Genomic DNA, 15,964 nt, shown 5'->3' with positions numbered 1-15,964 from the left:
GAACTGTAAATTGTAAAGTGGCTTTCCTAATCAGTCATCATCTGTCTGGATACTCAGTATGTATATCTGGGGGCTGGGAGTTTAGTGAGCTGAGGATTAAAAAAAAAAAAGCAGCATAACTGAATTCTTTACAAGCCACATTATCTTCATTCACTTCCAATTCCTGATGAAACTGAGACCTGGCAAAACCAACACTTAGAATGCACAAGAATCAGGTTAGCATCCGAGACAAAGCCCCTAACAATACCATTTAATCCACATATTAGAAGCACCAGGAAGTGCTAATGGAACGGTGTGTGGCACGCCTGCCCGAGCGTGCATGTGTGTGTGTGTGGCACTTGATGGTAGGGAAGGGCACACATTTCTACCCAGGACCAGAGAAAACAGGATCAAGGAGGCGGCTGACAATCTAGCCCATGTATAAGAAGGGAGGCAGGGAGAAAGGCAGAAAGTCAATAAATCTAAGAAGCCGAACCTTTCTTAATTGTGCCTGCCTTCCTGGGCTTATCTGCCCTCTATTCAGAGTCCACTCAATGCCTGTGCTTTGTCTTCCAAGGGAAACGTGTGAGGCATCATATCCACCTGTACGCTGCAGCATCAATTCTGTACAGCTTCCTCCTTTTGCTAAATCCTCGAGATGCTGCCTGTAAATTCAAAGAATTTCAAGCATCAACAGAAACCCCCACCCCCACCCCGAGAACTTAGTTATGAACATCTGTTGTTTACAAGGGTTCAGGCTGAGAGCTGCCAGACTTGCTCTGCAACCTCTACTTTAACACAGAGGCTGCCAGGGAGGGATGTCTGAATTTCATGCAAGGATGCCCTGTCCCAACTGCTTAAGCAGAAATCGGCAAACACAGCTCAGCATCCTCCCGCTGAAGATAATCCTAGTTTGTTCGATTCATTTTCTAAATCCTGGCTCTTTAACCAGCTGCACCCAAAATATGCTAAGAAGCAGAGCTGTGTTCATTGATCTTCCCTGAATTAAAACCTAAGGGGCAATGATCCAACGACCGGTGGAGGTGTATAAAGGCAGGAGATAGTGGAAAGGATTTCAAATCTGAAAAACCAAACCCCTACTTTTTTCTCATTCTCCCTAAATCCTTCATTAACACTGAGCTCTTCCCATATGATTCTGTTTCTTTTCACAGCATGATACTTCAGTGCAGCACAGAAATTAGATATTAAAGTCTTTACTTCAATTAGCTTGGGACCAAATCTAATTGAGAACATAACTGCTATCCTGTACCTCTCCCTGGCTGAGCCAAGCACAGGTACCTCCCAAGCCCTCCACCTTCCCTCCCTCCTGGTGACGACTGAAACCTGCTTTACACGGGCTCCTATTTTTAGATTCGTGTGCCTGCGTGCACATGTGTGCTTATTCTTCTCTTCCGACCTGTCTTATTTTTCCCCATTTCAATTATGAGTGTCCTTACAGTAGAGACTGTCTTTTCTTCTTATCTTGCAAACCCTCCCACTTAACACAGCCATCTCCCAATAAAGATGACATGGCTTTTGCCTTTAAAAGAGAACTGGATCAAAGTCAATTCATTTAATTGGCTACGAATTTCTGAGAATGAAAGAACCCACCGCACATTGCTTCCTGCATCTGCTGTGGAATTGTGGGCTTACAAGAGCCAGGAAAATGAATACTAAGAGTTCCTTGTGCCCAGCACTGTTGTTAAGGGACAAGATCACCAGGGTCTGTGCCTGGCAAGCTGAAAGACCAAGGTGTGTCCTGCTGACATCTCAACAGCAGAGCCCACGAGACACAGGAAGTCCCCAGCTTCCAACATCCTCCCAACTGTGCATAAAAGCATGTTTTGCTCCCAACCTGCCCTCTATCATTCCCTGCACTAAAAGAATGATATGAAGTCATTTATGCAGACGCTTGTAAGCTTCTGTTTGGCCTCATGAGACAGACAGCCCCATAAACCACAGTTTGCTGTGCTCATGACTGAGATTCGGGCTGCCCTGGCCTGCCGGTCCTGCCAGTGGCTGCTGCAGGAGGCTGAACAGGCCTGACTGGTGTTCTTTTATTCACCTGCGGCACAGCTGGGACCTGTGGGCCTCAACACTACACCTTTAATGATTAGGCAATTAGTGCTAACTATTAACTCTGTGAGGGCAGGACATCAGAGGGTGGTTGTAAGACAAATTTCCTCCTCTTGATGATGGTGAGCCTGAATCTAAAAATAACAAGTCAGGGTTCACTACCTGGTTCAAGGCAGTTCATGACGCCTAACGAAAAGACACCTTATCGGCCAAAACACACAACTGCTGAGTTCTTATAAGAACGGACGTATAATTACACAGAGTCACTTAATTACATATTTCATCCCAAGGCAGTCGTATCATAAAAATCAAGAAGCAGAAAGTCTGTCATTCGAGAGGGCCCATAGCGGTCACTGAAGTAAATGGAGACTGACATGCTATTACCTAGGGCTAGGCTTAAGAGCGCTTAACTCTGCTTAGGGAATAAATGGTGAATCTGATCTACTATTAGCTATGGTGTAGCTGTATTTGGTCCCAACTCCTCAGGAGTTGGACAAGAAAACACTGTCACTGATATTTACATTTACTTTGGGTCAAACACTGTCCTAAAGGCCTCACATTCACTTAATCAGCATAACAACTCCATGAGGTAGATACGATTATTATCCACGATTTGCAGATGAAAAAACTGAGCCAGCTAACAACCTTCATGTAAAATCACATAGCTAGTGAGCAGAAAATCCAAGATCAGAGCCCAGAAAATCTGGTTCCAGAACCTGTGATCTTGACAATCAGGCTACATTCCTTCTATGGTGGTGACAATTAGGTCAGCTACCATTTTTTGAGCAGCTAGTAAGTTACTCTTTGGAAAAGGCCCTGATGCTGGGAAAGATTGAAGGCAAAAGGAGAAGGGGATGGCAGAGGATGAGATGGTTAGAAAGCATCACCAAATCAACGGACAAGAATTTGAGCAAACTCTGGGAGATAGTGGAGGACAGAGGAGCCTGGCATGCTGCAGTCCATGGAGTTGCAAAGAGTCAGGTATGGCTTATCAACTGAACAACAAAAAGTAAGTTATAGGCACTTGGCTAGTGCTTTACAGATATTGTATCTAATCTTGAGAGCAACTCTTCAAGGTACATTTTACTCTCCACATATCATGGATGAGAAAACTGAAGCAAAAAGGGGTTAAGTGACTTGGTCAAGGTCACACAGCTATAAGTGAAAGATCCAAATTTCTCTGGATTAAAGCTCTCAGCTTTTTCTGCTAAGTCTTAAAGCCTGCCACAGAGCTTTCAAATGAATTTTTTCTCTATTCAAAAGACAAACCACTACTCCATCTTGCTGATCCCCCACATTGCCTGTGTCTTTTCCATCGTCTTTTATCTATGTGTGAGGAGACCTCCCAACTCCTCCAAAAAGGACCCAACCATACTGAGGGTTCTATATGGACTAGGCTAGTGAAAAACTCACCAACAGATCTTTCATTAGTTTCTACCAAGCCAGCTTGAGCCATGGCAAAAGGAAACCAACCCTTGCTCAACACCAGATGCTAATTCTGGGCAAAGTTTCCCTGAAGGAACACACAGCTCCCAAATATGTCCAAAGCAAACGAGCAACACACTGGTCCCAAGGAATACGGGCTCTTCCTTCTGGCAGCTTCAGGCTTTTTCCTACTTCCCTCCTCAAAAGCACACCGTACTCAAAGAGGAACTTGCTGGCCCTCCACTCTTCTGATTTGCAGTCACAGCTATAATATTGTCCATGGCCGACTGACTCTATTTTTCAACTCAATGCTGTCCAGGGAGGTTGATGGGCAATTTGGAACTCAGCTCCAGAGGAAAAATCCATTGGCAACAGGTGATATAACTGAAGAGACTGTGCGCATTGAAATACTGGGCCCAAGCCCAAGAACATGGATGCTACAAGAATTTCTCTTTAATGAACTGTGTGTCTAACCTCCCACTGAAAGGAGTACTGCAGGCGGAACGTCTTCCAGATTCCGATCCCCAGCACCTAGCTCAATGCCCGTATATAATTAGTTCCCCAAATGTGAACTGAATGAATACCAAATAAATATATCTTTTTCACTCTCTGCAATCTGAGGACCACCGACAATACACGTTTCCCTTTTTAAACTCCTAACACCTTTACTGTTGGAAGTCAAACATTCCACAGCCTCAACCATCATCTCCCAATGAACATGCCCCAAATCTCTAACAACCCACACATTAGCTCTGAATATAGTCCAGATCTTTAGCCCTGACTAAAGCCATTCATTTTCTGTCAATTACAGAAATTTCAGCTTCAATATCTTTCCGAAGTCTTAAATTTAACAACCCAAAACCAAATTTCGCATATTTCAGCTCTTCAAAAACAGCTCCTTTTCCTAACTTTGGGATTTATATTAAAGGCACCATTAATCTACCAGTCACCCAAGTCCAAAAGAAACTTCACAGCCCTCTTTCTTTTGTACTGCCAAGATTGCCTGAAACCCAAATCCCACCAGTCAGCAGTTCCTGTAGTCTTACGGCACCAGGTGCTCCCTCTGCCTCCAGCCTGGGAGCTCCAGGAGGAGAGAAGAGGGCAGTATCTGTCTGCCTGGCATGCATGTGGCACACGGTAAGAGCACACGCGTGCTAAGTGGACTGAAGGATCAATTTCTATTCTTTTCATCCCTACCACCCCCCACTAATTTAGATCCTTATTACTTACCATGAAAACCGGTTTCACTGTCTCAACTTCCTTGTCATTTGGCAAGCCATCACCATCAAGGTTAAGGTTAATCATCCTCAAATCCAGTTCACACCTCAGCTTGGACGTGTGCTGTGCAAACCTTTACTGGTTTCCAGTGTCCACTGCTTAAGGCCGAATCTCTTAGCCAAGAGTCAAGCTTCACCAAGATACGGTCCTATCTACTTTAGCCCAGGACCTCCATACACACTCATTCCCCCAACCAAACCAGTCTACTTACTGTACCCCAAAAGTGCTTTGTACTTTCCTCTTGGCTACAACATCTTTCCCCTCCCTCGATCTTCATCTGCCAAAATCCTAGCCATTTTTAAGGCCTGGTTCAAATCCCATTCCCCTCTTGAAAGTTTGCTGACTGACCAACTGTGCACTATGCCTTCTGTAGCACACACTTGGTACTTACCCCATATTGCCCTACACTGAAGATCTGTGTTATTACATCCAGGCATAATTTGCCCCTGATTAGATTAGAAGGCAATGGCACTCTACTCCAGCACTCTTGCCTGGAAAATCCCATGGACGGAGGAGCCTGGTGGGATGCAGTCCATGGGGTCGCTAAGAGTCAGACACGACTGAGTGACTTCACTTTCACTTTTCACTTTCATGTACTGGAGAAGGAAATGGCACCCCACTCCAGTGTTCCTGCCTGGAGAATCCCAGGGACGGGGGAGCCTGGTGGGCTGCCGTCTATAGGGTCGCACAGAGTTGGACACAACTGAAGAGACTCAGCAGCACCAGCAGCAGATTATAAAGTTAGTGGGCCTCCCCAATGATTCAGCAGGTAAAGAATCTACCTGCAATGCAGGACACACAGGAGATGTGGGTCAGGAAGATTCCCTGAAGTAGGAAATGGAAACCCGTGCCAGTATTCCTGCCTGGGAAATCCCATGGACAGAGGAGCCTGGTGGGCTACAGTTCATGGGGTCACAGAGGTGGACACGATGGAGCACCGTTGACTTGACCTGAGAGTATAAAGTCATGTGGGAAAGAACCACTGCTTCTACTTTTTTGAATCTCTCTCCTCTAAGAGGCTAGACTAATAACCTTAAAAATGTTCAACAAATATTTGTTGCTGAGGAGAAGGAAAAGCTGGAAAAAAAAGACAAGATATTGGCAGTGGGTTATAAAGAAGCATAAGGTCTCTGTAAGGAACACAGCAGGATAGCAATGTAGGAGTATTCCTCTAAAACTCAATAGAAAAAACAAAAAACCAAACCCATAACCCTACCTCAAAATAAAAGAAAAAACTGAGCTATTAAAAGCAGGAGATCAAAACCAAATGAGCTATAACTGAAAGGTAATTTACAGCAAGTCTATGAAAAAAATAAAAAAGCCAAACAAACAAACGCATTATCAATTAGAGTCCTGCTGGGTAATATTAACACAGATTCCACTTTAAAAAGACAATCAAAGGCTTAGCAACAAATAGGAATACATTTAGACTCTTCAAGGAGTTAAAGAAAATGCAAGAGCATCTTCCCTAGGAAGATTTTCTACCCTCACATAATATCTCCGCTCTTAAATCAGGCAGATAGAATTTTTAAACATTAATAGGGTCCTCCTACAATGCAAAGGGATGAAGGAAGCTACATGACTTATCTTAAACAAAGCAGAATAAGATAGAGATAATCACTATAGTTCTATCTGTAGGGGGAGGAGAAGAAGAGGGGGAACCACAGGGTCAGAATCTGCGATGGAGTCACAGTCGCGTGAGCTTTAATGAGAGTGTCTGCACTGAGACAGTGTCGGAGAGGACAAAGGTGAACAGGAGAAAAGCAGAAGAGGAAATCAAGCCAAAGAGAGACAGGCTTCCAAGTAAGAAGCTGTCCAAGAAAAGATGAAAACAGCAGTTCAGCAACATTGGTCCCTAAATGCGGTCACTTAAGACTGTAACAAAACACCTAACCTAAGCCAGTATGAGGGGCTGCAATCTAGCCAGCTTGAGAAACGGGCCTGGAGAAGGGTGGGACAAACCATGCAGACCAATGTCAGCCCTGGCCAGCCCACCCCATCCCAAGCTGAATAGTTTCCACGTCCCTGAGACGCGTCTGTCCAGGGCTCCCGCTGGCAGCTGCTCTCCTGGCAGCACAAGGAGACAAATTCATGGCATTGCTGGGCCAACAGCTGCTACAGCTCCGGAGGAGGCGACGAGTGCCCGCTGAGATGCTTTGGGCAGAGAATGAACTATTCTAGGGACCAGTCCTAGAGTCAGCGGAATCGAGGCTACACTTTGCCGGCTGAATGAAAATACAGTACAATTGCCACTCCACAGACCAGGAAAGCCACAGCCCTTCCTCTGTCCCAGCTTCTTTGACTTTAATTGCTTCTTGCCCTCCTGTCTGACCCATTTTTTGTCGAGTTCCCAGGGCACGACTTCAGTGTCAGCCCCCACTAACCTGAGGCTCACTGCCATTCCTTCCTAATGCGTTTCCCTCCAGTCTCTCTGCTCCAGCTGATCTTATGCATTGTTGCCATAGTTACCTTTCCAAAGCACAGCCATCTATAAATATGCTCCAGAACTATCAATGGGTCCCCCATGCTTACAGAATAAAGCCCAACCTTTTGTCACCTGGCATTCATAGACCACTGTGATCTGCGATTCCTATCAACTTTTCAGGCTTATGTCCCTATCACATTTCTTGCTTCTGTTCTTTCAAAAAACAGATAAGTTACCGACCAGCTCTGTGCCTCTATCAACACTGTTTTTCTGCCTAAAATGCTTCCTTCTCAATTTTTGTATTCTACTTCTACAACTTCTGCATTGTTTCCATTGAATTAAGCTTATAAAACTAATAACTTGTACTGGCATTTTTATGTTTCCAGTTGCCATCCACTGAAGCGCACCTCCATAAAGCCCCGTCTTCTCTGTGCATTTATGGCACTTCTCAAAGTGGATGAGTGAAATGCTCTTTCATATGCCTGCCCTCTTGTGAATCACACACAGACAACGTGGCAGAGGCTGCTAACTGTCCCCCACTATGCTCCCCCTCCATTAATAGAGATTCTACTTTCTGGTCTTTAGATTAATAAGTACATTTCCCAGCCTTCCTTGCAGCTCAGTAGCCCCATGAGTCTATGTGAGCTGAAGAGATGTATGTGCCACTTCCAGACTGCACCTTTAAAAGGTAAGGATGTATCTGCCCCTGACCCTTATGCTTTTCTTTCTGGCTGGAATGGGGACATGATGGTCTGAGCCATCTTGGGTCGTGAAGAACCAGGGCAACACTCTAGGGATGGAATAAGGATCCCAACACTGCCCAGGATAGCTAACAACCAGATAATGACAAGAGAGAAAAATCAAGCTCTGTTTGTGAAAGATACTATTACTGGGTCTATTAGAGCTGCAAAACTTACACCCTAACCAAAACAGATATACCTAAAAAGCCTTTCCTGAGCCCAAAATGCCAATGTTCAGTTGCTAACAAATGTTTCAAGCGTGGTCTGGTGGTGCTGCCTGCCAAGAGTGAGCTCAGTTTCAGCAGCGTGGTTGTCTTCCTACAGCAACGCCTGTACGTGCAAACATCCGAATATCTGGCTGCGTTTTACAAAGCAGAGATGAGTGGAAAGTGGAAAAACGCAGGGCCTGCCACCAGCGTTACCCTGAGAAGTAGAGTCTCATCACTGTACGAACAAGACAAGGCTAGAAATCTCCAGCCACCAAGAATCCTCAAATGCTCCCCAGATTTAAGCAGGTTCAACTGCTTCAAGCAGTTGCCACGGGTTCAACTGGGGCAAAAAGAAGAAAATGAGAGACCCAGCACAAAAGGCTCAAGGTCGTCAGGTGAGGTGTAACTCGGGGTTTCACAGATAAACTTACAGTAACAGATACCCTCTTCTCCATGGAAGGCCCCTGTACGTTTTTAGGAATAAAGTGTAGGAAACGACGCTGCCTGGACCCCTAACTGAGCTTCCAGCATCCTGCCTGTGTCTCACCGCCTCTCCTATTAGGCCAGGCCTCATGGACTGGCCCCTTTGTGACCTTCTGTGTCTTCCAAAAATCAGCAGTCTCATGTTTCAGTCTAATAGGCTCAAAGTTCTTGGGCTTGGGGCTCATTTTAGTCATCTTTGCCTCACAATGCTTATAATCGGAGAATATCAGTAAGAAGTTGCTGGGATTGACTTTTACAGATTTTCTACTTGAAAGCCTGCTAGTTTCATCAGACATACCTACATCCTTTCCATCCTTCTAAGTGCTTAAAAAAATCACCACCCTCTCTCCTTCCTTTGTTTCCTTCCTTCTTCCCTCCCGCATCCTCTCCTGGTAACTTTTACTCCTAATAATTAACACTTCTACTCCCTAAAATTGCGTGTGCCCAAGCCTGGGTCCTGGGTTTAGCTCTTTGTTCCTCTCTTTCTCTACCCTGAGTTCACACAATTGCATATCTTCCATGATCACTTTTATACCTCAGAGTCTGCTCTTTATTCCTAGTCAAAACCTCTTACCTCAGTGGTACCTCTCCACCAGACAGGCTTCCTACTGCACCAAACCTGACATGCTCAGAGTAGGCTCATTCAAAACAGCTCTTCCCCCAACAGCCCCACATCTAGGATAGATGCTCCAATTCTTCCAGGCCACCACATTAGAGAGCCTGGGTCTCCTCTGATGGTTATAGTTCTTTATCCAGTCAGTCACCCTGTCCTCTTAGGTTTCCCAAATACTTATTCCTTCTTCTCTAATCTTGCTTGCTCTCATACTGTACATGGATTATTCCCCCAAACCTCCATTTTGGCCTTCTCTGCCATAAAAATTCATTCATCCTTCTACCATTTTTTGTCATGTCTCCTTTCCCACAGAAGAACCCAGAGGGCTCACTACCACGCTCTGCATCAAATCTTAACTCCCCTGCTTGTCTGTTAAATTATTTGGTGTCTACTTACCTAAACTTAATTTTCCACTGCTTTCGGAAATATGTGTTCTCATAAAATTTTGCTAATACCTCTGTTAAAGCCCCTTTTACATTATATTGTTTACATGTCTCTTTTCCCTGTTAGCCAAGATTCCAGAGCTTATCTCAGTCTGCAAAGGAATCAGCACAGAACACAGTACCCAGCAGGCATTTCAAACAGGTCTGTTGAATAAGTAGATGGCTCCTCAGGCTAAGTTCCGACAGGAAGCTATTAAAGTAACCTAGCCATAAAGTGACAGCAAAGGAGTGGCAAAGCCCCCTCGACAAGCACTTGGAGCTCTTTGTCCTTTTGTTCCGCAACACCTGCCTCCTCACCTAACTGTGTGATGTGTTCAGTGCCTGTTACCTTATTCTATTAAAAGTGCCAAGTGGAAGACGGTATTCGTTCATTGTTATATCCCAAGGTACAGCGTCTACTCTGAAGGAGCTCAAGGGATGCGCAACAGACATTTGTTGTATGAATGCATTCAAGCCTCCTTTTAGGGAAGCGCCGGGATCCATCCCTCATTCGCCCCTTTAGCCTCTCACCACCGAACGCGCCTGCCTCTTCTTTCCTGAATGTGCTATTCTCTCCTACACAAATCTACCTCTAAAGACTAACCTAAATCCCACTCGTTTCATGAGTATGCTCCTGATTATTCCAGATCCTTTATCTGTCTCTGATGATTTATCACTGACCTCTTATCATATCTATATCCTACATATAGCAAGGATCTCTTAATGAGACCATTATTGCTTTATCTCTAATTGCTTCCTATATTAAAAATCTTTTCTCCCCAACCAGATATGGCCCCCTATGGAAACATACAATCAACCTGTTTTATATCTTCCAATACCTGTACAACACAGAGCACATAGCTGGCTCTCAAGAAATATTCACTGGTTATTTGGGAAAAACGAAGCCTGGTACCAGCGTTATCAGAAGGGAAATCAATTCTCCCAGCCTTGGAGAAAAAAAAACCCTATTTCTTGTATGTAATCTTAATCAGATTCAGCACATCTGTACCTTAATTTCTAGTAAATATGTCCTTAAGCTAAGAATATAATATAGGACTAAAAATCAGGCTACTTTAATAGGAGGAGTTATCAAGAGAATAAGTCCAACCTTGAATCATTTTTCTAAAGCAAACAATCCTTCTATCTTCATTTATCATATACTAAAATAACATTTTATTCTCTCAGGACTGCTTATCATAAAGAGATACGACCCTTGGAAGAGACCCTTGGAAAAGACAAGGGTCTCTGAAGATGAAACATCTGGAGGAAACTCTCACGCTGGCTTGTATTGAAAGGTTATATGTTCTTCTTATTCTCAGACTCCACAGTCATTGCTCAGAACTGGCTTGTAAAGAATAAATTATGTCCTAAATTGTCAGGGTGATAAACAAATACAGAAAATAGAGGGAAATAAGATACATTTGGCATTAATTCTTAAATTCACTCGTTCATTTATTCATCCAATAATATTTAGTAAGCATGGATCATATATTACATTAGGCACTGTGGGAGGCTGAATGATGAATCAGAAAAGCTTATACAAGTCCACGAAGGGAAGATAATATAATATAAGATAGATAGTTCTGAATGCCCTAAAGAAAGAACAATGAAAACAATGCTGTAAGAATTTAGAAGAGGGAGAATTCATTCTTCCTTCTGGGAGAATCCAGAAAGATTCTAGAAACAAGTCCTATTTGCATGAGGCCTTAAAACATGGGTATGGCTTTGACAGGCAGAGATGTAATGAACGGACACGTAAGTTCAAATCACAGGATGCGCAAAGGCCCAGTGGACTTAGTGTTCTGTTTGGCTGTGGAAGAGCAGAGCAGAAACAGGAAATAAGGTTGGAAAGCTAGTTGGGCCAGATGTAGACGGGCCTGAACACTAAGCCAAGGAGTGTACACCTTTGTGAATAGAGCAGGACTTCACAAACTTAACTGTGAATACCAATCACCTGAGGCTCTTGTTACAGCGGATCTGAGGGGGGCGGACCCAAGACTCTGTATTGCCAACCCTTAGGCAGTGCCGATCTTGAAAGACCACATCTTGAGCATCAAGAACACAGACCTCCGGGAACCACTGCACAGAGAAACTGCCTGACCCGCAGGGTATTCCAGGAAGACTAAATCTGGTAACAGTGCATCAGGCAGATTAGGATGGGGAGAAGCTGTTCGTTAGAATCATCTGGGAAGCTTTTACACCACACTGTTACCCAGGCCTTACTCCCAGAGATTCTGATTTAATTGATCTGGAATGCGGCCCAGTTTCAGCATTTTTTAAAAGTTCTCCAGGGAATTCTAATGTGCAGCCAGGATTGAGAACCTCTCCTAAAGATGATACAGTAAGTATTGCAATAAGTCAGGCAAAGATGAAGATGACCTAAACTAGGGCAATGGTAGGGAGAACAGAGGGCCAGGGCCAGTTGTATAAAACACTTGTAAATGTAGACAGAACAGACCTTAGCAACTGTCTGTACAGCGACTTAGATTTATGGCTACCTCCATTTCTTCCAGTTAAAGACAGCTCAGTGAAATGGTTAAGAACACAGACTCTAGAGCCAGATTGCCTGGGTCTGGATTCCAGTTCTGCCATTTATTTATTAGGGGTGTGTGTGTGTGTGTGTGTGTGTGTGTGTGTGTGTGTGTGTATGCCACACACATAGAGGCCACGGGTCATTATTCTTTGAACTCTTCATGACCCAGTTTCCTCATCTGTATGTTGGGGATACAACAAAAACTAATATATGGAGTTGTGAAGACTGAGTTAAGCCCTTTGGCACTAAGCTTGGCACACAGGAAGGTGTTTGCTGTTACTATAAGCACGGTTCATGATCTGTCCTGATCTCTCCACAATGTTGAATTGCACACAAGACTGGTCTGGAAATGAAGTCCTGGAGGGCTCTCAGCCCTCAGGCAATTAGAAATCACTAGGCCACCTGCTTCATGAATACAGCGGGATGGAGGTGGCACGCCCTGCCTCCCTCCCACACCCCTCACTCCCAAGGTCTCTATAAGTAACCGCGCAGCATCCCTACTTGAACTGCTGGTCCTTGGTGCTCCTCGTCTTGGCCAGGAAGCGCTCTGCCAGCTTCTCCAGGTTGCGGGAGTAGTCCATCTCGATCTCAGCCTTCTTACGGAAGAAGTCCTGGAGGTCCTGCAGCAGCTGTACCCGGAGCTCACACTGCTGGTCCAGGCATTTCATCTGCTCCGTGAGTTGAGCGCGGATCTCTGCAACGAAAGCAAGCGGAGGCAGTCAGACAGACACCTCTGGAAAAAACCACGATGCCAACATTCACCCCTTCCATCTAGGTGTTCCCTGTGTTCTGGGGAACTGAAAGGCTTTACTTTTAAAAATGTGATGCGAGGCACCACCACCAACTCACCAACTTTTCAAACCCTTAAAGAATACTGAAACCGAGAATCTGCTAAATCAGTTAAGAAAAAACTGCTTATCAGACATATGATACTCAGGGCTGCCTTTTAATAAGCAATTCACTGTATACCAGACACCGCGTCAGAATGTGGGCTTCCTTCTGGCAGAGAGCCGAATGAATTATCTCCCAACCAGCCTATTAGGTCAGGACTTCTTTCATCCCTATTTTCAAGATGGGAAAACTAACTCTTAAAGAAGTTAAGCTATTATGTGGTGGAGCCAGGATTCAAACTCAAACAGCTCGACTTTAGAGCCCAAACGCCTACTTTTCATACTGTCTTTCCACATCTTCATGAAGAAGGGGAGGGGTCAAGGTATTTTAAAGGAGATAGGAAGGGCCCTGCCCAAGAATCAATAGTGGCAATCAAGAATGAAACAATTACCTAGATCTCTGGGCAAGCAAACCATTCACCGTCAGTCAGATTCCACAGTTTCCAATACCATAGAACGTAATCAATCTTTAAGAAGTTGGTATTTTCACTAAATATTACTCATATCTCTGATCCTTCACCCTCACCAATGCTCAGAGCCTCCGTTGTGTCAAAGCTAGAAATATTTCTGGTTAAGCTCTAGCTTGGCAGCTTTCTGGCTGGCCAGAATCCACACACAGGGCTAGCAAACACTCTCTGAAACTGCAGCAATGGCAGCTCCAGATACAACCAGTTCTGCCTCACATGCAATACTGCATTTGTCACTGACAAGACCTGGCACCCGCGGGAGGCAGCTTGCCAAAATCCGACTGCAAGGCCTGCCGTGCACATCTTGCTGAAGTTATGCCCCCATCCCTATCTGAGTCACAGGAGTCACTTCTTTCATCCCTTTCCTCCCCAACGTCCCCCCGGCCCCTAACCCTGCAAGCCTGCTCAGCCCCAGCAGCTTAGGCTGTGACAGTGACTCCAAGCCCAGGGAGAAGAGCACCTGCACTGATACGCCTTTCCTTGTGCGCGCTCCGAATTGACTTCCCAACAGTGGAGCTGTAACACTGCTTTCAGACTGTGCTCTGTAAAGCAGGGCGTGGGCATGCGGGATCCCAGTTTTCGTCTGAGCTGTAGACAAACGAGAGGCAAATCCAGGAATGAAGCTATGATGTTGAAAAGCCTGCCAACCACTCCTTTTATGAAGCAATAAGGGATGGGCAAATGGTGCATTTGGCTTCGCCTTGGAGTAGCTACAGGTCCACCATCCATCCCCATCTTCATTTTTGGTTGTTTTTACAGATATCAGATGTATCACAAGTATCTGGTCCTTTAAGGGTGAGAACCGTAGTTCTCACCCTCTTTATCCCTCTGCCTCCCTCGTGCCAACCACCAATGCCAAACAGGCCTGCAGTAACCTCACCTGAACTGAAACTGAGCCCCGGAGGATTGTTTCAAGCAGACAGAAGGCTGCACAGAAAAGCTGCCTGCCTCATCATTCATCAAAGCTCTCTTGTTCTGTGCTTTTTTTGGAGTCTGATTACAAGAATGTTGAGGGGGAAAGATCTGCAGAGGGCATGTCAGGCATTGGTTCTCGCCAGGGTTTTCTGGGTCTCTTAAAGGCAGCAGCCCTGGTTGAGACTATTCCTTGAGACTTCTGTCCCTTTTCCGTCTTTGACAAACAGAAGTAGCAGCTGGCAGGAGAAGCCACTGGGTGGGTAGACTGTGAGCAGAGAGGCTATTCACCATGCTCACTGATATTACTCACAACCTGTCCATTAAATAATAAGAATCAGAGCATCTTAGGGTAAAAAGGCTTTCTAGGTCCCCAGTCAGTAACAGTGCAAGAGGATGTGGCTAGACAGGGGCGCTGTCAGTCCTTCCTGAGCCACTTGGAATTCTTTACCACATTGCCTCAAAAAACTCCCTAACTGGGGGAGCAGAAAGGGGAGCATGGCAAGACGGACACTGCCCACCTCTGCTGAAAGGAGAAGGCTAAGCAAATTCCCACGATACCCATGAAGTTCCAGAGGGAGACTGCTCCAGGGTTGTCCTGTCCGAGGAACAAGCAGTTCATAGGAAGCCTTTAAGATGTGTGAATTAATCTAGGAAGCCCCACGTGCATCCAGCCAGCATGGAATTCCACCCTGACTTCCTCAAGTGCCTCAACAAATGGGCAGCATTACCCAAAGTGCACCCCACCCTCAGGCATCCCCTCTGGGCCCCTGTAGGAAAAGAAGCATGTGTTTGCTGAACATCTTTGATGGGCCTCTACTCACATCATTTTATTTAATCTTTATTACTAGGCCATAATTGGTATCTCCAATTATCCTGATCGCAAGATGACAAAACTCAAGTATGACTTGTTAAGTAATTTACCAAAGGGCCATACAATTAGGGGCAAGTGGGGTTGAAGCCAAGTTAAGGTTTGCCTTGACTTGTCAAAGAGGTTGACAGTGGGGACGGGAAACTTGAGAAACCAAGAGTCTGAAGTCTCGGGGGCATTTTGGGGGGGACATCACAGTTTCTCTGGCTCCAAAACCTGGAACGTCCCCTTCTCTACCTTCCAGCTGCAGTGGTGACTCAGGCCCAAGAGTCAAGTTTGGAGTAGCCCAGTGACTCACTATCTAGCCCATGTTTTGACTAGTCCACGACCAGACTGGCTTCCTTCCTACTTCCTAGATCTACAGAGCAGCTTCCTACTTCTACAGAGCAGCTTTGAAGGAAGTGAGAATGGGATGTCCCCACCCCATCCAGCAAAAGAAGAGTCTCTGCTAAGAGATGCCACCTGCACCGTGGTCAGCTAGTGATGCCACACTGCTGAGCATCACCCCTGCCCTGCTCCCACAACCTGCCTGGAAGGAGGCGCTGCCCTGGCCCCCACCCCCAAGAGCCTCTGCACAGGCACTCAAGGGAGATTCTCATCACCCCCATCTCTAAGCCTGCCGCTCCAAGACAGAATAGCTG

General features: G+C 45.4%; 1 protein-coding gene across 4 annotated transcripts in view; it reads right to left on the bottom strand.

The window, feature by feature from the left end:
• SRGAP2 (SLIT-ROBO Rho GTPase activating protein 2) overlaps window positions 1-15,964 on the bottom strand; it is a 254,878-nt gene that overhangs the window by 138,421 nt on the left and 100,493 nt on the right. For all 4 annotated transcript variants that reach the window (XM_019976412.2, XM_070767834.1, XM_070767835.1 and 1 more), the window contains exon 3: window positions 12,685-12,877. In XM_019976412.2, coding sequence (XP_019831971.1) covers window positions 12,685-12,877 — 193 coding nt within the window. The remainder of the gene's footprint in view (window positions 1-12,684; window positions 12,878-15,964) is intronic.

The sequence above is a fragment of the Bos indicus genome, chromosome 16 (assembly GCF_029378745.1).
Source record: "Bos indicus isolate NIAB-ARS_2022 breed Sahiwal x Tharparkar chromosome 16, NIAB-ARS_B.indTharparkar_mat_pri_1.0, whole genome shotgun sequence".
NCBI classification, from domain to species: Eukaryota; Metazoa; Chordata; class Mammalia; order Artiodactyla; family Bovidae; genus Bos; species Bos indicus.
This window is presented reverse-complemented; position numbering and strand designations above follow the sequence as displayed.